Raw genomic sequence first — 25,429 nt, forward strand, 5'->3', positions numbered from 1 at the left:
AAATGAAAGAAGGCTATGGCTGTAATCCAGAAAATGATCTAAGATTTGGAAAAACAAAAATATCCTAACATATAAATAAAGTTCCTCCGAGGCTGTCAGGAGGAGATGCTTGCAACCTGATCCTGTGTCTGCGTCTCCTCATTCGCTGACGCCGTCCTTTACTACGAGAGACCCACCCCGGCGGGAGCTGGACTCCGGCAACAGAGCACGAAGGAACTTTTGGGGATCATGGAAATGGTCTCTACTTTGCCGCGGTTGTACTTGCGTGTATAAATATGTCAAATTCTGTGCTTAAAATGGGTGCATTTTATTGCATGTAAATCATCTCATAATAAAGCTGATTTTAAAATAGAAGAATCAGAATCTTATACAAAGTGTTTGAGTTCCTGCTTTTTTCACACAACAATTTATCTCCAGCATCTACCAGACACAGAATAACAACTAATTATCACATTCTAAAGAGTGGAGAGATTTAAAAAAAAAAGTTAAATAATGCATAATTTTCTTTTGGGGTTCTTTTAATGCTCAGTTTTGGCAGAACGTGCTTTGTGTGAACATTATGGAGGTCATCTTCCCCCGTGCTCTCAAGTTTCCCAAAGCGTCCCCCGTGCACATTCCCTCCATCAATGACGCAAAAGGTTAGAACATTTCAGATTCAATTTCTGAATATGTCATCCCTTTGGAAAATAAGCTCTAACGTTAAAAAGCGACTTTTTCAGAAATTAAGCTTCAAAATAAAGGCAGTGGCCCGTGCGAGGATCGAACCCGCGACCTTGGTGTTATCGGCACCACGCTCTAACCAGCTACCGAGAAAGAAAAAAAAAGAAAGAAAGAAAGAAAGCTTTCTTAGTCCTTACGGAAAGTGTAATATGAGCCAAAACCATTTCAGCTTTTTTTCCAACACAAAACAGGAAAATTCTCCAACTCTTCCTATCCCCCTCTTGCCGAACTGTACCCGCTCTACTTTGCTCAATTTCCTTTAAAAATACTCTCCACTTTAGCTTTCGTCTGTTACTTCTTTAAAAAAAAGAAAACAAGAACAAGACGTTAGGCCAAAACAGCCCTCGCAAGAATTTTGGCTCAGCAGTGGTGTCCTCTGGGGACGACCCATGGGGACTGTGCTCAGAAACGGAAAAAGCAGCGCTCACCTGGCCCGTACGGGGATCGAACCCGCGACCTTGGCGTTATTAGCACCACGCTCTAACCAACTGAGCTAACCGGCCAGCCGACTGCTGGACCCCCCGATTCCGAAGATGTAAACAAGAACCGAGCGCACCACCGGTTCTTCAAATTGGCGGGGAGGGGGACCAAAAGAAAAACCTAGAAAGATGAACAATTTTTTTTTTTTTTTTTTTTTAAATCCCACATCCTTCCTAGTTCGCGCTCGCCCACCCTGGATGATGGGAAAAGGAGAGAAGTTTGACATTTGGTTTGAATGAACGAACCCTCTCGCGCGTCTCTCTCAAAACCCAATTCTGACCCGAAAAGATTCTGACCCAAGTCGCTGAGCGGGGCTTCCTCTCTCCTATTTGTTACTGGCTTGTCTTTTTAAAATTGATTTCCGGGAATTCTTTAATCTGGACCCAGATCATTTGCCAAATGTATGTAGTGTGCATGTTTTCCTTCAGTCTTTTCCTTGTCTTTCCACTCCTTAATGTTTTTTAATGAGAATTTCTTTAATGAGAAGTTTTCATTCTGATGTCAATTTATCCCTTTTTGTGTATCTTACGCTATTCTTTTCTCCCTAAGAAATACTTGCCTACTACAAGGTCAGAAATAATTTTTCTGTTTTTTCTAGATATTTTATAGTTTTAGCTTTGTGTTTAGATCTATGATGCACTTGTATTAATTTTTGAGTATGGTATGAGTAGGGATGAGGTTACATTTTCCCCCAAGCTCTGAAGCTCAGAGAATGCTCTGGAAGAGAAAACAGCCTAGCAGCACCCAACCCAGACCCATTCAGATGTCAGGTTGTGAAGAAGTTTGCAAAAGAGATTGAGAGAAGGTCTATAATTTATCCAACTGTTCTAGAATCATTTGTTTTAAAGACTTTTCTTCCTCCCTGATTAGCATTGGCATCTTTGTAGAAAAGTAATTGATCCTGTGTGTGTGTGTGTGTGTATCTACTTCTGGACTCTGTCCTGCCTCGTTGATCTATTTGTCTACCTGTAATGACCAAACCACATTGTCCTAATTATTGGAGCTTTATAGGAAATCTTTTGATGGGGTAGTACTAGTCCTGCACCTTTGTTCTTCTCTAGATTCAATGTGAGAGATTTCTGTCATGTTGAGAGTATGGTCTACAGAGGGTGCATAAACTAGGCATTTTGACAAGGCCCCTGGAGTTCTCACTTTGGGATAAGGTTATGCTTGCCTCCGCACCAGAGCAGAGACCTCCGAAGCAGATCGCCCGGGAAAGAAGCCCTACTTGATCATGTTTAAGGGTGGAATTTGCATGAGACAGACCAGGGGTCTTCAGAGCACAATGCTTCTACGTTCCTCAAAACTGTTTATCCTCATTAGAATTCAAATATTTTCTAGGATATAGAGCATAACTGGTAAACAAAAGTATAGGCAGGGGAACCACAAATTTACCAATCCTCCTGGTCCTGAGAAGTATTTTTACAATCTTGGATCCAATTTTGCATTCTTTGAGCTTCTAGAAAAGAGAGTTCACACCCATATGGGTGTGTTTGCTGGGATGGCACAGCCCCTCTCTCAGGGAGTGGGCATTCTAGTGCGGAGGAGTTGAACAAAAATGAAAATAAAACAAGATCATTTCAGATAGTGCTGGTGGCTGGGAAGTTCATAAAACAGGTAATGTGACAGGGAGTGACTGGGACCTGGGAGCAGTCAGGAAAGGCCTCTTGGAGGAGGTGCCATTGGAGTTGAGCCTCCATGTTAAGAAGGAAGAAGTCACTTAAAGGTCATTAAAGGGGACGCCTGGGTGGCTCAGTCGGTTAAGCATGTGCCTTCAGCTCAGGTCATGATCCCAGGGTCCTGGGATGGAGCCCCACCTCGGGCTCCCAGCTCAGTGGGGAGCCTGCTTCTCCCTCGGCTGCTCCCCCTGCTTGTGCTCTCTCTCTGTGTCAAATAAATAAATAAATAAAATCTTTAAAAAAATAAAGGTCATTAAAGGGCACAACCTCTGGGCAGAGGGAGCAGCTAATGTGAGGACTTGAGGTAGGAATTGGCTCTGGATGTTAAGTAATCAAAGAGGCCACGTGGTTGGCATGCAGTGTCGAGAGTAGTAGGAAGTGAGTTCAGAGGAGAGCTCAAAAGCCGAAGTATGCAGGGCCTTGTAGCCACGGGAGGGAATTCAGACTTTATTCAGGTTGTAGCTGGAAGTGATCTGAGGGTTTTAAGCAGAAGAGTAACATGACCCAATTTACCTTTTGAAAGCATCACTGTGGTTGCCAGGTAGAGAATAGATAGTGGGGGCCAAGTATGGGCCAGGGAGGCCAGGGAGGGAGAGCACCTCAGAATTGTCCATCCTTTTGTAACAGAGACTGATGCAGGTGGACAGTGATGCTGTCTGCACAGCAATCTTGGGTGAAAACAGTGGGCTGCCCGGTCACCGGCAGCCAGCCTGGTGACTCGGGCCACCCCAGAGCCACGATGCACCCCATGACACACACCCGATAGTTCAGCCTGGGCCCGCAGGCCCCTGCCAGGCGAGCTCCGAGAATGCTTGAGGACAGAGCCTCACACCAAACCCAAATGCGTTCGGATGTCAAGTTGCAAAGAAGTTTGCAAAGGAGATGGAGGGAAGCTGCATCCGGCCAAGTGGAAGGAAAACCAAGTGTGTGAAGCGTTGAGGTTAGACCCCATCCTTTCATTTCCCAACAGACAGTGAGCGCCCACGATGTGTCAGACCGTGGTGCACCAGCTGAACACATAAAGGGAGGCTCCGAGGCTAGACCCCAGCATGAGGGGCTATGGCTCAAGGTCAGTAAGCAGGACAGGGTAGCACCTGCTGAACAGGGCTGGGTTAGCTCTAAGCAGGAAAAAAGAGTTCGTCCTAAGGGTTTGGAGTCAAGATAGGCAAGGAGCGACTTCCTCACAGGAGCATGGCCTGTGGTTTCTCTTACCCCTTCTCTCATCCTGACTTGTCTTTACTTCGGCCCTTCCCAGCTCCCCAGAGATGCTGTCCCCCTGACTTGCTACTTCCTGCCCTCCCAAAGCCCGGGGCGTCCCTATCAGGATGTCAGAGTAGCATCTGGTGGTGGGAAGTGATGGTGAGTGAAGGCTTAGGAAGGAAGATTGAGAGAGAGAGAAGGAACTGTGAGAAGCAGGGACAGCTCAGGGTCTGAGGTCTGAGCAGGGTCTGACCAGGACTTGGGCCCGGGCACATTGCTCTGACATTTGGCATTTAAAATACCAATATTCCTGGGGCGCCTGGGTGGCTCAGATCGTTAAGCGTCTGCCTTCGGCTCAGGTCATGATCCCAGGGTCCTGGGATCAAGCCCCACATCGGGCTCCTGGCTCAGCAAGGAGCCTGCTTCTCCCTCTCCCTCTGCCTCTCTCCCTGCTCATGCTCTCTCTCTCTCTGTATCTCTGTGTCTCAAATGAATAAATTAAAAAAAAAAAAACTTAAAAAAAAATAATAAAATACCAATATTCCTTCTGCAGTGTGGGGGACACGGAGAGAAGACAGCTGAGTATGAACCAGGGAGCGGGGTCTCACGAAGCACCTGATTTTCCGGTGCCTTGATCCCACACTTTGCGATTTCCAGAACCGCGAGAAACGCCTAGCAGTGGCCCATGAGCCACCCCCTCTACAGTGTGTCTTCTCACAGCAGCCCGAACAGACTGACAGAGAAGCTGACTCCCACCAAGACTGCTGTGTTTCTGAAAGTAGGAAAAAAGTAAATCGATGTGAGATCGTTCCAGAATTCTATGACACAAAGCAGCTTTACAGAAGATACTTTAAACAATAAAAAAGGATAGCCATGAACCGATTAATAAAATGCTCTCTAAAAAATAAAATAAAAAACCCCAAATTCACAACGAGAATAATTCTCTGCTTATATTCATCCAACTCGTGGTCACACAACACACTTTCAATCAGGGGTGAGGACGTTTGTGGAAACAGGTGCTGAAGCCCACTTCCCGGAAATGGCCTCGTTCAACACGAGCTGCTTTCTCCCGTCCTGTGACTACGTCCGGGACTGAGGTGGCCACGCAGGGGGCGGCCAGGGTACGGGCCCCTCAGCCCCCGCTGCTCACCGGGCTCTCCTGGCTCCCCTTTGCCGGCCCGAGCCAGGCCTGCAGCTGCTGGAAGATGCTCTGCGGAGAGGCGCGCACAACCGGGACGGTCAGACTCCCGCCCCGCAGGGGGCGGGCACATGCAAATCGGTACGCAAATGACATGCCAATCACCCGCGCCTCTGCTCTCTTACCTGGCGCCCTAGGCGGAGGCTGGGGGAGTCTGAGGGCCTCTTGGGCGCCATGTCCATGCAGTGGGACGCACCAGGGATGAGAAGGGCTGACTCCGAGGGTCCCGAGGCTCGTGTTACGCTCAGCACGTGCCAGGGGTCTGTGTCCCCTGGTAAGAAAGGGAAGAATGCTGTGCTGCCACCGGGCTAGTGGGGATCTGGGAGGCAGGTTCTGACGGCAGGCTCACCATTAGTGAAGAGCACCTGGGTGGCCCCCGGGGTCTGGCCGCCATAGTAGGAGTTGGTCTGGGCCACGGCCCGCGCGATGGATGAGGCTGAGAGCCCGAACACCCGCTCACATAGCTCTAGCTGGGAGGGCAGCGCTGGGAGCTGGGAGAAAGGGCATCTGGGGTCCTCACAGGTGACATCTGTGGAGGGAGATATCTATCAGTGTGGGGCCTACAGCCCTCCCCTTTAATAATCACTTACAGAGCTTTCCCTGGTGATGACCAAAACTGCTCCATACCCTCCCTTCAGTAAGTTCACGGTCCCGTCGTCAGAGAGAGACACCCCTGCCCTCAGACGGCGACCGCCCAGGAAGTCGTGTCTGTGATGGACAAGGCCTGGGGTAGGAGGAATCCCAGAGGGAGCATGACAGGCTCCAGGAAAGCACCTTCAGGAATTAGGAAGAGTGAGCCAAGCAAAGACAGAAAAGAGAAAGCCCCATAAAGAGGGGAGACAGCATGTGTACTCAGCTAGAGAGACAAGGGGACATGGGAGCGTAAAGCACAAACTGGACCACGTCTCCCTCGCTTAAAATCCCTAGCTCCCCCGAGCCTTCAGCCTACATCTAACTCCCTTAGCCTTCTACTCACTCACTCCTTTCTCCACCATTCATTGAGCACCTCCTGTATGCTCAGATGCCTCGTGAACCGTACTGGGAGCCCAGTAGCAACAGAGAGAGTCCCAGGCTCTGCGGTGACAGGACTCAGTGCAGAGGGGGAGATGAGCAATAAGGTCTGTATGATGAGACTGTGGGAAGTGCTAGGGAGAAAAACACAGAACTGTGGAGGGGGTAGAAGGGGAGGCCAGGAGGCAGACTTAGCTCCAGCAATCAGGTAAGGCTTCCTGAGGAGGAGGCATCTTGTATTGAGACTTGAAGATGAGTGAACTGTGTGACGAGAGGAAGATGAGTAATCCAGGACAAGTGAAGAGTATGGGCAAAGTTCCTGAGGTGTCAGGAGAACTGCTATATTGGGGGGTCAAAATAGGTAGTCTTGTAAAAATAATAACAGTAAGTACTTGAGGAGTACGTGCTATGTACCAGCGTTATTCTTAGCGTGTGACATATATTACCTCCCTTAATCCTGGAAATAGCCTTATGAGAGAAACACTATTGTTATCCCCATTTTACAGATGTGGAAACTAAGGCACAGAGGGAGAGCTTAGGTTATTTGCCCAAGTTTGCACAAGATCACATAGCTATGAAACGGTGAAGTTGGAATTTGAACCCTTTGCTTTAAACCATATCCTCATTGCCTTCAGGAGATGTGGAAAGGATCTGAACTCTGGGGTAGTGTACCCAGATTTAGCAAATAAAATTACCGGATGTCCAGTTACATTTGAATTTCAGATAAACAAACACTTTTTTAGTGTAAGTATGTCCCATGCAACATTTGGGACAGGCACTAAAAAAATGTTTATCTGAAATTCAAATGTAACTGGGCATCCTGTATTTTATTTGGCAACCCTACCCTAGGGTCACTGAGGAGCCATGGGTTTTGAGTAGAGAAAGGACAAAGTCGTATTTAGAAAGATCTCTCTCGACTCGGTGAGGAACTTGGATTGTATGGGTGAAAAGAGGGCCTGGAGACCAGAGAGGAGGCTGGGTCAGGGATGGAGGCAGGAGGGGCTGGGGGGCCTCCATGGGGACAGCAGAGCTGGGAATAGAGAGGGGGCTGAGGTGAAGAGCAGGCAGGGCTCAGGGACTGGCAGGCTGTGGGGACAAAGGGAAGGAGGCATGAGAAACACTGCCAGCGTTTCTAGAAGGTAACTAGGGAGCCGGTAGGGCCCTTCCCGGACTGGGACACGGTCGAAGAGTAGATTGGCGGGATGATCACCCGTGTGGAGGGCTGTGTGTGAGAGAAGGTATGTGAGGGTGCCGTGCACACCCACACTCTAGGGGAGTGTCTACCCGCCAGCCCCACCCCTGCAGGCTAAACGAGGACCAGGAGTCTGGCCAGTTGTCCAACCGAAATGAAAACCAGTCCAGACCCCCATGAGACAGCTCGTCCGGGCACAGCACAGAATGTCTGTTTGGGGGGTGAGGGTGGGGCCGGTCACTCACAGAAGCCGAACTCTGTACAAGTCTGGTACAGCCACTGCCGCTCGCCCACGCTGGACACGTGGGGGGCTGTGACCTTCAGTTGCGCCACTGTCTCTGCTCGGGAAAAGCTTAGACACCTCTGGCCCAGGCTGTGCAGGACAACCTAGGGGACAATACACACACAGACATACATGAATTCCTCCTGTCCCCCCAGCAAGTCAGGGCCCAGGGCCTGAAAGCATACATAGGTCCTTGCAAGTCAACGGTCAGAAGTCCGAAGAGCTGCAGAGTTCTGGGAGTCCGGGGTCAGAGCGAGTGGGTGCATGGGTCCCCGTGGGTTACAGGTACTGGACAGCTGTGAGACCCTGTGCAAGTGATCATCTCTTGGGCCTCAGTTTCCTCATCTGTAAGTGGGGATAAAAATAGTGCCTGTCTCCTAGAACTATTGCGAGGATTCAGTGAACTAATATATGTGAAGCCCTTGGTACAGCATTTGGTCCAGACAGCGCTGGAGAAGTAACAGCTGTTTGTAGCTGCGGATTCCGAGCTGGAATCCCCGGCTCTAGGGAGAACTCTGTCCGGAGGGCTACATTTCCTCCTTCCTTCTGTAAATGCTATTTGCTATGCTACGCATTTGCTACGCATTTGCTCTGCGCTAGACTCTGTTGCAGGCCTGGGGAAGTGGACAGAACAAGATGTGCAAAAGAGGTAACAGTCACAGTCGCTAACACCTGCAAACTGCGTGCTTCTCTTGACCGACTTCACTGCACCTCCCTGAGGGCCCAGAGGTGTCACCCCTATTTCACAGAAGAGGAAACTACAGCTCAGAAGGGTTCACGCTGGCCCAAGGTCAAGCAGAGGAGCAGGAACCCTTGCCGGCTGACCCCCCTCCCCCGCACCAAGCTGCGCGCAGGGCCGCTCACCTGCACTGCCCGCCGGAGCCCGAGGTAGGGCGCAGAGCGGCTGCCGTTGCTCCGGCCTTCGAGGAGGAGTCCGCAGAGCCTCCGCACGCTCAGGGGCACTCCCGCCTGCGCGTCGTACTGCACCACGCCCCCCACCAGGGCCTGCAGCGCCCCCAGCAGCTCTGCCTGGTCCTCGGTGCGGCCCAGCGACGAGCAGGCGCCCAGCTCCGCCCGCAGCGCCGCGCGAGCCCCGGGGCCCGCGCGCAGCCGCCGCTCCACTTCCGCGAAGGCTGCGGACGCCGCCGCCAGGCACTGCGGGGAGCGAGGGACCGCGCTGCTGAAGACTCCGGCCTGGGCCTCGCCTTTCCTTGCCCAGGACCCGCGTCTTTCCCGAGCGCTCCACTTTCTGGGAGCTCCCGCCGAGGCCGCGCCCCCGGGCGGGGCTCCTCGCGGCCGTCTCCCCGGGCCCGCCCCGCTGAGCCTCTTCCCCTGGTAGGGCCGTCCCCCCTACCCCCCCGCCCCGCTGAGCCTCTTCCCCTGGTAGGGTCGTCCCCCCAAACCTCCCCCCGCCCCGCGCGGAGCCTCACCCACCTGATAGGGTCTTCCTCCCCACCCCCCCGCCCCGCGCGGAGCCTCACCCTCCTGATAGGGTCGTCCCCCCCAACCCACCCGCCCCGCGCGGAGCCTCACCCCCCTGGTAGGGTCGCCTCCCCCCGACCCCATTACCCTGCGCAGAACCTCTCCCTCCTGATAGGGTCGCCCCCCAGGCCCGCCCGCATCAGCCCCGCCCCTGCTGGGGCGCCCCGCTTTTCGGTGCCCGCCCCATCTCTGAGTTCCCGCGTTCTAAAGTCCGCCCACCTTCCGGGTCGCCGACCTCCCTCAGACCCCGCCACCTTGCAAGCTTCACCCTCTGGCCCCCACCTTCCAAGACCTCCTGTCCCGCTCTCCCTCGGACTGGCCCCATCTCCTACCTCCGGGGACCCGCCGACAGCCGTGCTCGTTAGGCTTCTGGACACCACCTGCAGTGGGAAAGCGGGAGAAGGAATCAGGGGCTCCCCGCGCTGAGGACCCCTCGCGCACCCGCCGCCCGCCGCGCTGACCTCGTTATACTCGGAGAAATCCAGCACGGCCCGCACCGGAGCGGAGGAGGCGACGGAGGCAAAAATGAGGTGGGGGAACTGAGGGAGGACAGCCGTCAGCCTGCGGCCGGGGGGACCCGGGACCCCACACTTCCCGCCCCCGGGTCGCTCCCGCGTACCCTGCCCTCTACTCGCGGAATCTGGTGAAGACAGCTCGTGGACAGCTCCTCTGGGGGGCAGGGGAGGGTGCGGGGGGGCGAGGGGGGACGGGGTACACCTGTCCTGAGATGGGGCCCTTCCCCCAGCCCGCCGCGAGGGTCCCGGGGACCTTCAGCCTGGCCCAGGCAGCCAGGGAGCCGGCGTACGAGCCTCCGAAGCAGATCCAGGGGCTGGAGGTGGAGACGTTGAAGAGGCGGGCGAGTGCCAGGCGGGCAGAGGCCACGTCCGCCAGCCTGGGGGCAGAGGGGAGGCTCGGTGGGCCCTCCTGGCCGGGAGTCCCTGAAGATTCCCTCCCTGCGCGGGCGGGGACCCAGAGACGTGACGGGGGGAGTCTGGCTCTTCTCACGGGGTCGGTGTGAGGGCTCCCCGCGCCCCGCGTCCATCTCAGCAAGTGCTCACCTGGGCCAGGGGAGGCCCCTCCAGAAAGCCTCCACCCTCGTTCCTCCGGGCAACACGCGGGAGGATAAATCTCTGAGGCATTTTAAGCGGACAGCTGACAAGTACAGGGAAGGGTTGGGGGCAGAAGAGGAAAGCTACTCAGGGAGAGGAGGGGTCCTGGGGGGGGGGGTAGAAGCCACCGAAGGAAGGACAGACACAATTACAAAGAGAGACGTTGGGATGCGTCTAACATCCTCTTTTCCATCCCAAGTGTTTTCTTTCTTCCCGGACTTTCTGAAACGGTTAGTGCCATCCTCCTGCAGCTAGAAACCCGTTTGGCTTGTGAAAAATGGAGAGACAGAAAGAAACACAGAGGCAAAGAGCTAGAGGTGGAGATAGGGAGGGAGGCAAGAGGGAGGCAGAGAGCTGCCAGGTGGGAGAGGGACAGCTTAGTCCTGCGGAACAGTGGAGCAGGTGAAGGACCCTGGGGACCAGGAGGGGCTGTTAACCGAGTAGGGGTGGGGGGGGCGAGGGAGGGAGGGAGGGAGCCCTACAAATATGTGGGGGAGACCCTGTCCCTGCAGAGGGAAGCTGAAAGGCTCCAGGCAGCCCTGTGCTCAGAAGTCTGGGGAACAGCAGGGATCTCTGTGTAGCTGGAGGCCAGGGAGTGTGAGAAAGTGGAGGTCAGAGGGTTCACTGCGGACCCAGAGCCCAGGGGCCTCGTTTCCTGTAAGTGAGATGAGAGGCATGTGAGAGACGTGAGCGAGGGGGAGTGGTGAGCTGGGGTGTGCTCAGCCCATCCCTCGGCTGCAGTAACTGAAGGGCTGGGGGCAGAAAGCGAAGACCAGGGGGTGGGGAGGCTGTGTCCTCCAGGGACCAGACGTGGGGGGTCTGGACCAGCAGGCTGCAGTGAGACAGAGGTGCAAATATGGCCTGAGAGGAAGAAGGGGGGGCAGAAACCCAGAGATCGAGAGAGAAAGCATGAGACACTGAAAAAGAGAAGAAAACATGAACCAGAGACCCAGGGGTCCACTTCAGGCAGCGCAGGACCACGACAACAACACAGGGAGGCCGAGATGCAGACCTCCTCGGGCCCACAGCCCCAGACAACTTCCCGGCCCTCACTCACGCATGCCGGCTGGACAGGAAGCCGAGCTGGGCCACGTCCAGGCCCCCAGCAGGTATACTCAGGCCATAAAACCTGTGTTCCAGGCCTATCACCAGGGCCCCCCAGGCTGGGGCCAGGGCTGCAGGGTGCCCTGTGAAGAGTATATGGTTGGGGGGGACGCAAGCTGCAGCTCCATAAGGCGCAGCTCCCCTCCCTGCCCCCACCAGCTTCCCAGCTGTGTCTCCCCCCCTTGCTTCTTACCTCTCATCACTGAGCCAGACCCGAGGCGGCTCTCGCCCCCCAGGTGCAGGAACACGGGTCCATGCTGGCTGGCCCAATGCTGGTCATTCACCCAGTACCGCTAACAGGTGGGATGGGCAAGAAGAAGTAGGATTGAGGGTCCTGACCTCTCCTCTCTTCCCAGTTCGTTGCAGTCTCCCTCCCTTATGGGTCTTTCTTTATATATTTGGTAGTATGTGAAATAGGCTTGTTTATTTATGTGTTCTTTTCTTTCCTGTTTGTCTCTTCAGCTAGAATGCAAGATCTGTAAGAGCCATAGTTTGTCAGCTTTTCAGTCCTGTGTCCCCAGGGTCAAGGGTAGGACTAGCATATTGAAATGAGGACCGTAGAATAAGTAAGAAATGCAGATGGATTTGCAAGTGGGACCTAGGTGAGCTGACCTTTGCAGACTGTGCAGGGTAGGTGTAAAATCTGGTGAATTTGTTCATTCATTCATTAGAGCTCTTCAGGTTTCTGTTGTGAGGCAGGTCCAAACTTCTGCATGCTGAGACCCTACATGTCGGTGGTGGATTTGAACCTCAGTCTGAAGGACGGGGAGAAGTGGGGGGAAGGACAGCGCCCGAGGGACAAAGAATGTGGAGGCTGAGGACAGAGAGGGGAGCCCCGGGGACCAAGGGCACAGCTAAGGGCCCCGGGGACGCTGACAGTAGGCAGAGGATGAGCCTGTGGGGCCCAGCGATGCAGGGCCTGGGGGATCCCCTTCTCCTGGCCTCACCTGCAGGAAGGATCGCCTGTCAGACGTGTTGAAAGGGTCCAGTGGCTGCCCCAGCCACCCCTGTTTTGGGAGGGCCCCAGCACCTGGGCCTAACGTCAGGCTCAGGCCCGAGCTCTCTTGAAACTGCTGAATGTGCTCCCTCAGGCGCCTCAGGAGGGAGGCTGTGGGACACAGAGGGGAAGGAGTCAGGCCAGGCCCCCTTGGGAGCACCTGTCTGACCCTCAGCGTCTTCCTACCTGGAGCTGAGGAGCCCCCGAGGGAAAGCAGGAGCAGAAGGCCCCGCCACAGGGCAGGCCTGCCGGCCATGCTGTCCCCTGGTCTGCGCTTGCCTCTCAGCGCTCGGTTCGCCCCACGCGCTGAGGCCCTTTGTCAGGTCCTAGGACTGGGCTTCACACTTATAGCCTTTCACCAGGAGCTCGGGTTTCTTTCCAGATGCCTCTCCCGGGCCAGGCCAAGCGTCTGTGGGAACCACCGCAGCGGGGCAGGGACGCCTGCTGACATGGGACCTGCCGATCCAGTTTCTCGCTCGCTTGCTGCCCCCCTGTGCCCCAGCCTCCCCCTTTCTAGGCCTTACTCTGCGTTCTGCCCTTCAGACGGCACCCCGGGACCTGGCCCTGCCCACTCGCTCTGGTTTCCTCTCTCTGGGCCTCTCCTGTCCTCAGCCCCAGCACCTCGGCCCCTCTGGGCTCCTCGGCCCCTCTCTGCTCTTCCGTCTTCTTGACTGGAGCGTCTGTCTCTGTCCCAGTCTCACGCTGTCTGCTTCCTAGTCTCCCCTCTTTCTGCTCCTTATCATGGCCCCCTGTGTCACCACTCTTTAAAAAAAAAGTCTCCTTTGGAGAAGAAGGATTTCCCTTAGTTTTAAAGAAACACAAGAAGGCCAACAAACTTTTTACTTTTTAATTTTTTTAAGATTTTATTTATTTATTTGAGAGAGAGAGTGAGCGAGTGTGTGTGTGTGAGAGAGAGAGAGAGCATGAGCAGGGGCAGAAGGAGAGGGAGAAGCAGACTCCCCATGGAGCCTGATGTGGGGCTGGATGTGGGGCTGGATGTGGGGCTTGATCCCTGGACCCTGGGATCATGACCTGAGCCAAAGGCAGACACTCAGCCGACCGAGCCACCCAGGCGCCCCAGCTTTTTACTTTTTTAAGTAAAAAGAGGGTCTGGCCAGGTGGCTGTTAGCTCAGGTGGGTAGAAGGTGACGTTAACAGTGATGGTTGTGGGTTTAATCCCCAGAAAGTCCAAGAAAGGCATTCGTTCTTGTGTTTAAAAAAACTAAGTTTGCGGCAGTCGCCTCAGGCATTGGAAATAGCCTCTCCAACGTAAAATTGAGATTCGATGTGGACTTAATTTCTTAGTCCTCAACAGTGACATCTACCTTCTCTGTCCCCCGTTCTCCGAGGCGGGGTGGAGGGAAGGAGAGAAAAAGAAGCAACAACTTGAGAAAAAGTGGCTTAAAGCCTTCGGATAGAAATCTTAGTAAAGAAAATGAGGTACCAGAGTAGGGGTGGGACTGGAGGTGACACGGGAGTCTGCGGGCCCCCCCAGGGCACCACGCGTCCTTGTCCGGTTCCCAGAGTCCAGCCCCCAAGTCTCCTCATGGCTCTTCGGTGCTTCATGTACCTGATCATCTTCCCGCTGCCTCTCAACACCGTTGAAGTTATTTCTTATTGTTAAAAAAAATCAAATTAGACACAATGTGTACCTTCCTTTCCTTTTCTTTTTAAAAAGTTATCAGTTTGCTCCCACCAGAATTTCTTTCTATGAAGACAGTTATTTTTTTGTTTTTGTTTTTTTCCGGATTTCTAAGACCAACAACGGTTTTGAACCTAAGATAGGCATTCAGTAAATATTTGTGGGGTGAGTGTCTGAAGCCTTTCCGTCAGAGTGTGTTTTCAAATGTCGGCATTTTGCTTGCTGAATCTGATTAATACACCGTATAAAGGACTAACGCCTGCCCGAGTCTCTATTTGTGACAAGGCAATATGGTTGGAAAGGCCACATTATTGTATAGGATACGCAAGAATATCAGAAATGAGACATGAATAAAAAAATATAATCCCAGCCAAAAATGAAGGGCAGATGTTTCAGATTTGAATAAAGGGGAATTTTTAAAGGATGATGAAACCATCACCCAATACTTGAAATATGGAGCCAAAGCTCACTTAGGGAGAGAGCTAGGCTGGGCAGGAACTGGTCCTTTGAGGGAGCCAAGGGATGATATTTTGGGGGGCAGGGGGCTCACGGAAGCGAGGACTTTGGGGGGCTGAGCGGGTTGACATAATCTGTGGAAGCGTGATTTTGGGGAGAAACTGCTGTTTTTGGTTGGCACTGAAGGGCCTGTTTCTCGACATGAATGCATCTCTGACCGGCTGATCTTCCGAAGGCAGGGTTGACAGTGATTCCTTGCCTTGAAAACAATTATCACTGATAGACTGAATTGGTTTAAAATCGGTTCTGGTGGCTGTTGATATGGCTACAGAATACTCAGTCTTTTTCTAAGTTTGTGATTAGTTTATTTTCTCAGCATTTTACTTCGACCTAGAGGCAAAATCTCTTCCTTCCTTCCTCCCTCCCTCCCTCCCCCTTCCCTCCCTTTCCTATCTATTTATTTTAATATTCAAGTAATATATAATAAAACCAATTTTATCTATGAGCCTCTCAGTCCATCTTAGACACCTTTAACTTGTAGTTCAGTGATGAGATGAGTAGCAGAGATGGAGTTAAGGGCATACTGAGGGATGGATGAGGCTTAGGAATGGTGTAACTGGCGGGGATGAGTCATGATCATGGTGTGGGTGATGGTGGAGTTAGGGTAAGAAGCTGGAATATATGGAGCACATAACCGGGTAATAGAAAAGGTGATTTTATTTTGACCTTTTTGCATCAAATCAACTAGAAATAATTAACTACTATAGTGGGCTTATTACATGAATAACCCCAATTCTTCCCCCTTCCTTCCATTCATGTTTTTCATGTGACCTTGTAGTGCCCTCCCACTCTCTCTTGGTTGAGCACTGTGACTTATGGAGGCTGATGGGATATTAGCAAAGTTGACAAAGAAGATTTTTTTTTAAATTTTATTTATTTATTTGAGAGAGAGAATGAGAGAGAGAGAGAGCATGAGAGGGGGGAGGGTCAGAGGGAGAAGCAGACTCCCTGCCGAGCAGGGAGCCCGATGCGGGACTCGATCCTGGGACTCGATCCTGGGACTCGATCCTGGGACTCCAGGATCATGACCTGAGCCGAAGGCAGTCGCTTAACCAACTGAGCCACCCAGGTGCCCAACAAAGAAGACTCTTGAATATGCTCTTTGCTCTTTCTGCTTACTTGTTTTGGTTGCTGTTTAGTTTTTTTTTTTTTTTAAGTAGTCTTTATTTCTTTATAGCAGTTTAAGTCCATAGCAAAATCAAGTGGGAAGTTCTCATATACCCCCTACGCTGCCACACACACAACCTCCCCCACTATCGATATCCTGAATCAGAATGGTACATTTGTTACAACTGATGAACCCACACTGACATGTCATTATCATCCGAAGTCCATAGTTTGCATTTGAGTTCACTCTTGTACATTCTATAGGTTTTGCCAAATATATGATATATGTCTACCATTATAGTATCATACAGAATAGTTTCATTGCCCTAAAAATCCTCTACACTCTGCCTGTTCATCCCTCTATCCCTCCTAATCCCTGACAACCTCTGATCTTTTTACATTTGTCTTTTCCAAATATCATATAGTTGAGTCATACAGTACACAGCCTTTTCAGATTGACTTCTTTCACTTTGTAATATCCATTTATGTTTCCTCCATATTTCTTCATGGCTTGGTAGCTCCTTTCTTTTTAGTGCTATATAATATTCCATTGTGTGCATATACCATAATCTTGAAGTCAGGTACTGTCAGTCCTCCAAATTATTCTTCTCTTCTAACATTGTGGTGACAATTATGGGTCTTTTGCATCTCCATATAAACTTTAGAATCAGCTTGTTAATATTCACAAAACAATTTGCTTGGATTTTGATTGGGATTGTGTTGAATCTATAGATCAAGTTGAGAAGAACTGACATCTTGTCAATGTTGAGTCTATCCATGAACATGGAATATCTCTCTATTTAGTGCTTCTTTGATTTCTTCCATCAAAGTTTTGTAGTTTTCCTCACATATAGATTTTACACAAATTTTGTTAGATTTGTACCTAAGTATTTCATCTTGGGGGTGCTAATGTAAATCACATTATGTTTTGATTTTTTAAAAAATTTTTAAAGATTTTATTTATTTACCTGACAGAGCACAAGCAGGGGGAACTGCAGGAGAGGGAGAAGATGCTCCCCTCTCTCCCCGAGCAGGGAGCCCGATGTGGAGCGTGATCCCAGGACCCTGAGGTCAGAGATCATGATCCGATTTGAAGGCAGCCACCTAACCAACTGAGCTACCCAGGCACCCCCCACATTGTGTTTTTAACTTCAAATTCCAATTTTTCATTGTTGATAAATAGGAAAGTGATTGCCTTTTGTATATTAACCTTGTATCCTACAACCTTGCTATAATTGCTTATTAGTTCCAGAGGGGATTTGTTTTTCCTGATTGCTTTTGCCCTGAGCTATTGTCTTGAGAACTTGCCTGGGTTTAGCATGCTGGAGAATATGAAATGTATGGAGATTGGCTGATTGTCTATTGTTCACCAGACACGTGAGTCAACCCAGCTGGGACATAAACAGTCTGGTCAATCCTAACCTATATTAGTTAACCACAGACTAGTGAGCTAAATAGATTTTTGTTGTTTTAAGCTACTGAATTTGGATGGTTTGTTAAGGAGTTAATTTGAGGCAATAGATTACTGATGTGTACATTAAAATCGCATTCATTTTACTCCAGCAGAATTAGCCTCCTTGCTATTCCTTTAATGCACAAGGTAAATTCCACTATGGGTCCCTGCGGGCACAACAGCCTATGTCTGGAGTGACTTTACCTGGACAGCCCCATGGCTCATTTATTTTCTTCCTTCAGATTTTTGCTCACATGTCACCAATAATCCATTTAGAATTTGAAAATAAAAATTTACCCTTAATGTCCTTCTCTCAATTTTTCTCCTTAGCATTTATTATCATATCGTATAGCATTTTATAGTAACTTTGGTTTAAAATAATTCTGTAATCCTGCCACTAGAAATGAAACAAATTTCTATTTTGTTCATAGGTGTTATTCTAGTGACTAATGCAGTATCTGACACATAGCAGGCATTAAGTATTGAGTTATTAAGTTCTTTGTTTAAAGAAAAGGAGACACATGCTTGAAGAGAGGGTGGGGGAATGGAGCAAACATCACCTTAGGCCTGGCCCTCCAGATGTTGGGTTAATAGAGATGGAAAGACATATTTCCCTTTTCCAAAAGTTCATAAGAGGACCCACTTGGTGTTAGTTCCTTCCATCTCCTTTCCCTCCTTTCAACATCTAGAAGCTAGGTGGAGTGGAGTTACCCAAATAGGATTTTAGGGATAAGATCACCTATGCTCTAGCTAGAAGGGTCTCTTAATTTAACAAGATCTATAGAGGGTCTAGATTAATCATTTTGATGCCATTCAAGGGTAATAGTTCATTGACCTATATGCTAGCAAATAGGGATTAATGTGAATCAGTAAATCTTTCAATGTCATTTTCTCTTTGAATCTCTTCTGTCTCCTGTCTCACTATTTTTGCTTTTTCCAGTTCCAATTTCCCTCCTAAAATAATCCATGTGATCCCCCCGCCATCTAAATACTTGAGTCACTTTTGGGGCAGAGATTTTTAGTGAGGATCAGGTTATAGGTCTCTTCCTAGGTCACTTGCCAGCCCATGGATTGGCTGCCTTTGAGAACTTGGCCCAATCATATGTGGCTGGAAGTTGGGTGTCCACATTACGTGTTAGAAAATATGGCCATCCTCAAAGAGCATATAGCACTTCTGTGAATACAGGCTGATGATGGAGCAGTGTCTATTAAATGGGACTGAAGACATGGCAAGCTGGGGGGTGGCCAAGTCTGGTACCATAGTGGACATCTCAGGATTCCTTCAACTATTTTGAATTTTAGCATAGTTCCAGAACCAGTCTTCATGTATCTTTGTCCTGGAAAGGGAAAATAACAGAGAAGAGAAACATGGAGTCAAAATCTATTTGTGACATGTTGCTATCATAGTGTTTTGGAAAATTCTTCAGTCTCCTCCGGGAAGGAATTTTCACTCTTCTCAGTGAATTACTAATGACTTACAGAGAGTTTTATCTGCATTGACTAGAGCAATCTCCTGACTACTGGATTATTCTCACAAATGTTCAAATATGCTATTTGACTCCTGTCTTAAAAAGGCTTCTCTTGCCCCAAGATTTTCCTCTAGCTACTGACCTGTCAGATGGCTTTTTATAAAATCTGTACAGAACTATACAGACATACTGTCTGCAGTTTCTCTCCTCCCCGTCTTCAAAACCGCTACATCCGGGGTTTTTGGACCACCACTTAGTGGAAACTTCTTGTCAAGATCACCAATGACCTCCAGATGTCTAAAATTAATCACCACTTCTAAGTCCTTGACTTCTCAGGGGCCATAGGCACCTCATCCTTCTTAAAATATTTTCTTTGACTTTCAAGACACTGCTGTCCTGGTTGTATTTCTACCTCCCTGGCTGCTGCTTCTTAATATCCTTTGTTTCCGGTCATCTCACCCACCCTTTTCTATAACGGCATGTCTCAGGGTTTGGTCCTTGGACCTCTTCTTTATAAACACTCATTTCTTGGTGATTTCATCTGTTCTCATGGCTTAAATAATGACTACAACTCATAACCTCTAACCCACTCCACTGAACCCTGGGCTTGTATATTCAACTGATTTCTTAGCATGACCCTGAGTGTTCTGCACCAGGCATCCACACTAGTCTGTCTAAAACAGAACTCCCACTCCCCCGCCCCCCCGCCCCCAATAATGCTGTTCCATCCAGTCTTCCCCATCCCAGTCAATGGCAACTCCATCCTTCCTGAAGAAGACCCTCAAAATCATCACTGATTCCGCTTTTTTCACTCTTCACATCCATTTTCTCAGCAATTTCTTTTGCTCTATCTTTAAAATCTATCTAGACTGTAACCACTTTTCACCTGTCCAAGCCACGGTCTCTCTGATATGCAGCTCGATGGAAGGGACTTCACAGATCTCCTTGCTGCCATCCTTTCCTCCACACAACATGTTCTCCGCAGAGCCGGCAGAGGGGTCCTTCTAAAAAGTTAAGACCTGTGGAGTCACTTCACGGCTTGACATCCAGCGTCCTCCTGCTTTGCCAGCGTGGAGGCCGCGGGCCCGCGACAGTGGACGCCCAAGGCTGGACTCGGCCTGTCGGCCCCTCCTGGAGTGACTCTCCGTGGGCACCTCGGCCGCAGCTGGCTGCCGGGCCTCCCTGCACGCCCCAGCCACGCTCCCGTCTGGGGCTGTTCCCGTCCCCTCTGCCCCAGCGCGCGCGGACCTCGCTTCGCCCCGGCAGCCCCGCGGGCCAGCGCAGATCCTCTCCGACCCGCCGCCAGGGGCGCAACACGACCCGCTGTCGACGCGGAGAGCAAGCCTCAGCTCTGCTCCTGTTATGCCAGGTAATTCCCGTAACTCAGAGTTTGGGGCTGCAAAGGGAGCACGAACATTTTGAGACTTGGTAGAAAAGTAGGCAAATTCAGGTAGAAAATTTCCGGGACAGAATTTAGCATTTATTGCAATATATGTTAAGAAAAAAAAGAAGAAGAAGAAGGTAGCGGGAGGGGAAGAATGAAGCGGGGGAAATCGGAGGGGGAGACGAACCATGAGAGTCGATGGACTCTGAAAAACAAACTGAGGGTTCTAGAGGGGAGGGGGGTGGGAGGATGGGTTAGCCTGGTGGTGGGTATTGACGAGGGCACATTCTGCATGGAGCACTGGGTGTTATGCACAAACAATGAATCATGGAACACTTCATCTAGAACTAATGATGTAATGTATGGGGATTAACATAAGAATAAAAAATAAATTAAAAAAAAAAAGAATTTAGCATTTATGGGAAAAGGAGAAGTACCTTGTTTCCGCCCGGTTTCGAACCGGGGACCTTTCGCGTGTTAGGCGAACGTGATGACCGCTACACTACGGAAACGCACGACTGTTTCCTTCTCTTCATTCTCCATTTATTAAAGTTAACCTTCAATTCATCCTTCCCTCGAGGCTCTATTCTTGGCGGAGGCACAGTCCCCCCCCCCCCCCCCCCCACTTTCCGAGTCTCAGAATCCACAGTGTCGGAGCTGGACAATTCACAGCCAGGCCAGCGCCCCCCCAGAGCCCCCGTTACTTTGCAGACGGGGCGGGGGAGTGCAGCAGACGCCCGGGAAATGTCTTCATCTGTCCCAGGCTCGTGTCTCGGACCTTGTAAGACGCCCTGTCCTTCATCTCTCGATGACTGAAGACTGTCCTGTAGGAACCAGAGCCAGCTGGTGAGCCCAGGACTCGTTGCTGGACCACGCGATGGGGAACCACAGGTGGAGTGGGATGCCCAGCATCCCAACGCTAGCCTTGGTGAAGGGCTGGGCAGCAGGGACAAGCCGTCGTCCCCGGACAGGTTGGGCTCACTTTCTTTTGACTGCCTGGGGGAGGCAGGGTACCAAACGTTCTTCTCCCTGCCAGGGGCACAAAAGGCCCACAGGCTCCTTTCTTTTTGAAGCTGAAGGATCTGGAATTGAAATCCCATCAGACAGGACACCCACTCGAGTGTTTTTTTCTCATGCTGGCAGCCTGTCGGGATCTTGGTCGTGGTGAGATTCATCAGACACCTGCTTTTAACACTCCTAAGACACTTTCGTGAGGTTTGAAAACGAAAGATGGGCAGTGCTCATGCAAAGATGTACAGCAAGAAGCAAATCGCCTGAATGGGTTTGGGAAAGTTTAAAAAACACGGCAGAAAAAAACTAATTCATGGGCTACTCACCAGCGAGGAGTCCTGGAGGAAGGACAGTGGTAGTCCAGTCAGCATGTGTTGGAATTTAGGACGAGTCATCAGAAGTAGCAAGCAGCTTGCCAATGAAGTCCTGATGATGTCCTACATGACTTTTATTCCTTTAGTTTAACCCCATTCAATTGAAATGGTCAGTGGTGAAATGAGAAATGGGGAAATCCGACATAAAAAATTCTTCTCTAGCCTCTTTAGTATTTTGATCCCAATATAAATGGTGGCTCCCTATCACCACCCACTATTTCAGGAACCCTTTGGGTTCCATAGTGATGAAAAATCATTGTCAGTCAGAGACGGACCTGATTATAATTATGGAAAATTAAGCACAACATTTGCTTTCTCTCTATCCTAAACTATGCTAGAAAGGGCATCAGGGGTGTTTGAAGGCTTAAATGCACAAGGACAAAAAGAGGAAAAGTGCAGAGCAACAGTAAGGTTTTGAAAACCAGGGAGCAGAATGATTACTGTGATGAAGGACAAAAGTTTATTAGGTATCTTTTAAAAAAACCTTTCTTTTTAAGGTTCACAAGTGTTGTTACATGAACATCTAGTCTATTACACCTCATAGTTTCATAATATTCATCATTATGCTTTTTTTTTAAAGATTTTATTTATTTATTGGAGAGTGAGCGAGAGAGAAACAGCATGAGAGAGGAGAGGGTCAGAGGGAGAAGCAGGCTCCCCGCTGAGCCGGGAGCCTGATGTGGGACTCGATCCCAGGACCCTGGGATCATGACCTGAGAAGAAGGCAGTCACTTAACCAACTGAGCCACCCAGGCGCCCTCATCATTATGCTTTTACCACGCTTACCTGTCTACTATTCATCATCTATTACCCATTACCAATGATGGCGTCAAGGTTGAGTCTGATTCTGAAGGACCAAAAATAATGCTGCAATTAACATCCACTTATGACTCGATCTGTGCCTTTCTGAGATTTTGGGGGGCGTTGAGGAATGAGAATCATATACACCTAGGAGCAGAATATCTGGATCATTGGATTTGATTAATCTTGAGTTAAAATTATTAGACTGCTCTCCAGGGTGGCCGCATCAGCATAAACTTCCATCAGCAGGACACGTGGATTCGGATATCCTCATACCTGCAATAATGGACACATCCAGGCTTCTAATTCTTCAAATTCAATGTAGGTAGAGTAAAATGAAAATTTTGCATTTTCATACATTACTAATAATATTAAATGTTTTAAATCTTTGTTAATCTTTTCAGATTCTTCTTTATCTTGGCTTTGATGAGCATCCTGTTCCTATTCTTTACCCATTTTATGTTGAATTTTCTGCCTGATTTTGCGGATTTTCATGGCTTCTTACTACATAACATGGATGAAGCTGTCATTGTTAAATGTTTCACATATCTTCTACCTGTCCATTGATTTTCCATTGTGGCCTTCATTGAACATACTTTTGATTTGGATGAGGTAAACTATACCAACTGTTTGTGCTTTTAGAATTTTTGTTAAGTCCTCTCTGACCTCTGGGTCACAAAGACATTTCTCTACGTACATTTCTTTAATTTTTACCTCTCACATTTAGGTATTTACACTCTCTGAGTATATTTTATAAACTCTATAGATATTTCTGCTCTTTGTTAAGAATCACAATAATAGAGGCAACAAAAGCAAAAATAAACAAGTAGGACTACATCAAATTAAAATCTTCTGCACAGCAAAGGAAACCATCAAAAAAATAAAAAGGCAACCTATGGAATGGGAGAAAATATTTGCAGACCGTGTGTCTGATACGGGGTGAATATCCAAAAACATTCTTTATGAACTCATACAACTAATATAAAAAAAAAAAACAAATAAAGTGGGCAGAGGATCTGAAGAAACATTTTTCCAAAGAAGACATCCAGATGGCCAACAGACACATGAAACGATGCTCAACACCACTCATCATCAGGGAAATGCAAATCAAAACCACGGTGAGCTATCACCTCACACCTGTCAGAATGGTTATTACGAAAAAGATAAGAACTAACAAGTGTTGGCAGGAATGTGGAGAAAAAGGAACCTGTCGGGGATTCTAGAAGCCATCACAAACTTTCAATACAACCCCCCAAATGCCCATCTGGAACCTGCTTTAATGAGTTCTTAAACCCAGTCCCTTGACTGAAGTGTTTGAGTGTCTTACTGACTTAGTAGATTATGTGCACCTGACTCAGTGCCTAGCACATAGTAGGTACTCAGGAAAGAGATTTCATTAGTGGAGAGTTAGAACTCTTGGTTACAATACTTCCTTATTAAAACCAGTATCACGTGTTAAACTCCAAACTCCGTATGTGTGCAGTAGGGTTTTCTAAACTTACTGTAAGGGTAGTTTGTCTCAATATTAACAGTCCTCTGGTTCCAGACTCAAAACCCTCACCTGGACAGTCAGAGTCATGGGTTTGGAACGTGGGCTTAGATTCAGCAGGCAAACCAGTGTTGTCTGATGAGTAATGAGCAGTGTAGACACCACCTTTGTAGAGTTAATGAGACATAGTTCATGCGGCTGCATTTTCTCCACCTCTTACTCCACTCCCTTTCCTTTGTGGTTTTCTTTCCAAATCCACTAAAAGAAGGGTCTTCTCTTGAGCATAAGTGGTGACAAAGTGAGTTGAATCTGACAACGTGAGTATTCCGGTAACATCATGGGCTTTTTCTGTCACAATATTTCTCATTTTAATGCAAGTCTGCGAGATCAGGGATGTTTCAGTCTTTCCCTAACACCCATTATAATGTATGGTACAAATTAGTGATTAGAATAATTGTTGAAAATAAACATTTCCGTTAGTGTTTTTTCTCCCCCAAGAAGCATTTTAAGGACTTGTTTCCTCCCCACACATTAAAGCCTGGTCACCTGATTTCCCAGGTATATTCATAACCTTCTAGGGACTAGGAATTCTATGAATTCTAACTTAGTAATTTTGACAAAAAGGTTTACACGTGCCACCGGGATGGCCGAGTGGTTAAGGCGTTGGACTTAAGATCCAATGGGCATGTGCCCGCGTGGGTTCGAACCCCACTCCCGGTAGGTGTGCTTTCTGTGAGATTAGAATTCCCTTGTTAAGAGCTGGGACTTGGTCCAGCATTGCAGCTCGGTCTGACGTTTTATTATCCAAAAGTTGACAAACTCTATCATTGGTTCATTCAGGTAATCGGCATATAATGTCATCACTGACATATTCCTATTAAAATCCACTGTCTTCTTAAGTTGTTTCTAGGTGTTCCTTTCCTTTATCTTTCTTCCTGTTTTTGAAACTTATGAGCATTTTACATGGTTTAATTTTATCTTCACTACACTATTGTGAAGATAAAATTGTTTTTCATGTCTTTTTTTTTTTTTCATGTCTTTTAAAATGATCTGGACTGGTTTCCCAAGGGTTTTCTAGACACACCTGCAGTTAGCCTGGGTCTCCTTTCAAATGGCATATTCCGCGGCTGCTTGGGTGAGCAGCTTGCAGCAACAGACCAGCCCTCTCTGCTTTGTTTGGGCCATCGTTGTGGTATTTGTTCTCATGTCTACAGTACAGCACGTCACTACTTCTGCTTTATGCAGTCGATCCTATCGAGAGTGATTAAAATTGGGGAAAATGTGCCTTCTGTGCGCCTGCATTGTAACCACTTCTGTGGATATTCAGTCCTTCCTATCTCTCTGGCTTCCTGTTCCTTCATCCTGAATTCCTTCTCACATCTCCTGTGGTGCAAGTCTGCTAGATTTTGTCTGGACATATATTTCTATCTTCTTCATTTCTGAAAAATATTTTTTGCTTGGTAGAGAATTCAGGGTTAACAGTTTTTTGGGGTTTTTAACATTATTATGATTTTTGGTCTCTCATCACTTGGAAGTGTCATTCCCTTGTCTTGTGACATACGTAATTTCTGGTGAGAAGTCTGATGTAACTTTTATCTTTTTCAGCTATATATAATATGTATTTTGTTCTTTGATTGTCTTCAGTATTCTCTCTTTTATTTGTTTTCAGCAGTTTGAATAGGAGGTAAATAGGGTCCCCCCCCCCACACACACATATAAAATGCTTAG

General features: G+C 48.9%; 1 protein-coding gene and 3 non-coding genes across 4 annotated transcripts; 1 reads left to right on the forward strand and 3 right to left on the reverse strand.

The window, feature by feature from the left end:
- Positions 1 to 1,149: 1,149 nt before the first annotated feature.
- Positions 1,150 to 1,223, reverse strand: TRNAI-AAU (transfer RNA isoleucine (anticodon AAU)). The gene has a single exon. It is a non-coding gene; the product is annotated as a tRNA-Ile (tRNA).
- Positions 1,224 to 5,211: 3,988 nt separating this feature from the next.
- Positions 5,212 to 12,711, reverse strand: PRSS16 (serine protease 16). The gene is made up of 12 exons (XM_045866086.1): positions 12,642 to 12,711; positions 12,406 to 12,566; positions 11,652 to 11,751; positions 11,412 to 11,541; positions 10,014 to 10,137; positions 9,707 to 9,784; positions 9,578 to 9,625; positions 8,628 to 8,918; positions 7,726 to 7,867; positions 5,627 to 5,806; positions 5,403 to 5,548; positions 5,212 to 5,289 (listed from the first exon to the last, which is right to left on the reverse strand). Exons 1-12 carry the CDS (start codon positions 12,709 to 12,711, stop codon positions 5,212 to 5,214), a joined length of 1,548 nt encoding a protein of 515 aa, XP_045722042.1.
- A 7,754-nt stretch (positions 12,712 to 20,465) lies between these two features.
- On the reverse strand, positions 20,466 to 20,538 carry TRNAV-AAC (transfer RNA valine (anticodon AAC)). The gene has a single exon. It is a non-coding gene; the product is annotated as a tRNA-Val (tRNA).
- A 3,800-nt stretch (positions 20,539 to 24,338) lies between these two features.
- TRNAL-UAA (transfer RNA leucine (anticodon UAA)) lies at positions 24,339 to 24,421 on the forward strand. The gene has a single exon. It is a non-coding gene; the product is annotated as a tRNA-Leu (tRNA).
- The last annotated feature ends 1,008 nt before the right edge of the window (positions 24,422 to 25,429 follow it).

Source organism: Mirounga angustirostris, unplaced genomic scaffold, assembly GCF_029215605.1.
Source record: "Mirounga angustirostris isolate CCGP_5_RB_7025 unplaced genomic scaffold, mMirAng1.0.hap1 SCAF_8, whole genome shotgun sequence".
NCBI classification, from domain to species: domain Eukaryota; kingdom Metazoa; phylum Chordata; class Mammalia; order Carnivora; family Phocidae; genus Mirounga; species Mirounga angustirostris.

Coding starts and splice junctions, on each gene's coding strand:
- PRSS16 (XM_045866086.1), bottom strand. CDS start 12,711: ATGGCCGGCAGGCCTGCCCTGTGGCGGGGCCTTCTGCTCCTGCTTTCC. Junction 12,567..12,641: donor CGGGGGCTCCTCAGCTCCAG/GTAGGAAGACGC, acceptor TGTGTCCCACAG/CCTCCCTCCTGAGGCGCCTG. Junction 11,752..12,405: donor ACAGGCGATCCTTCCTGCAG/GTGAGGCCAGGA, acceptor CCCACCTGTTAG/CGGTACTGGGTGAATGACCA.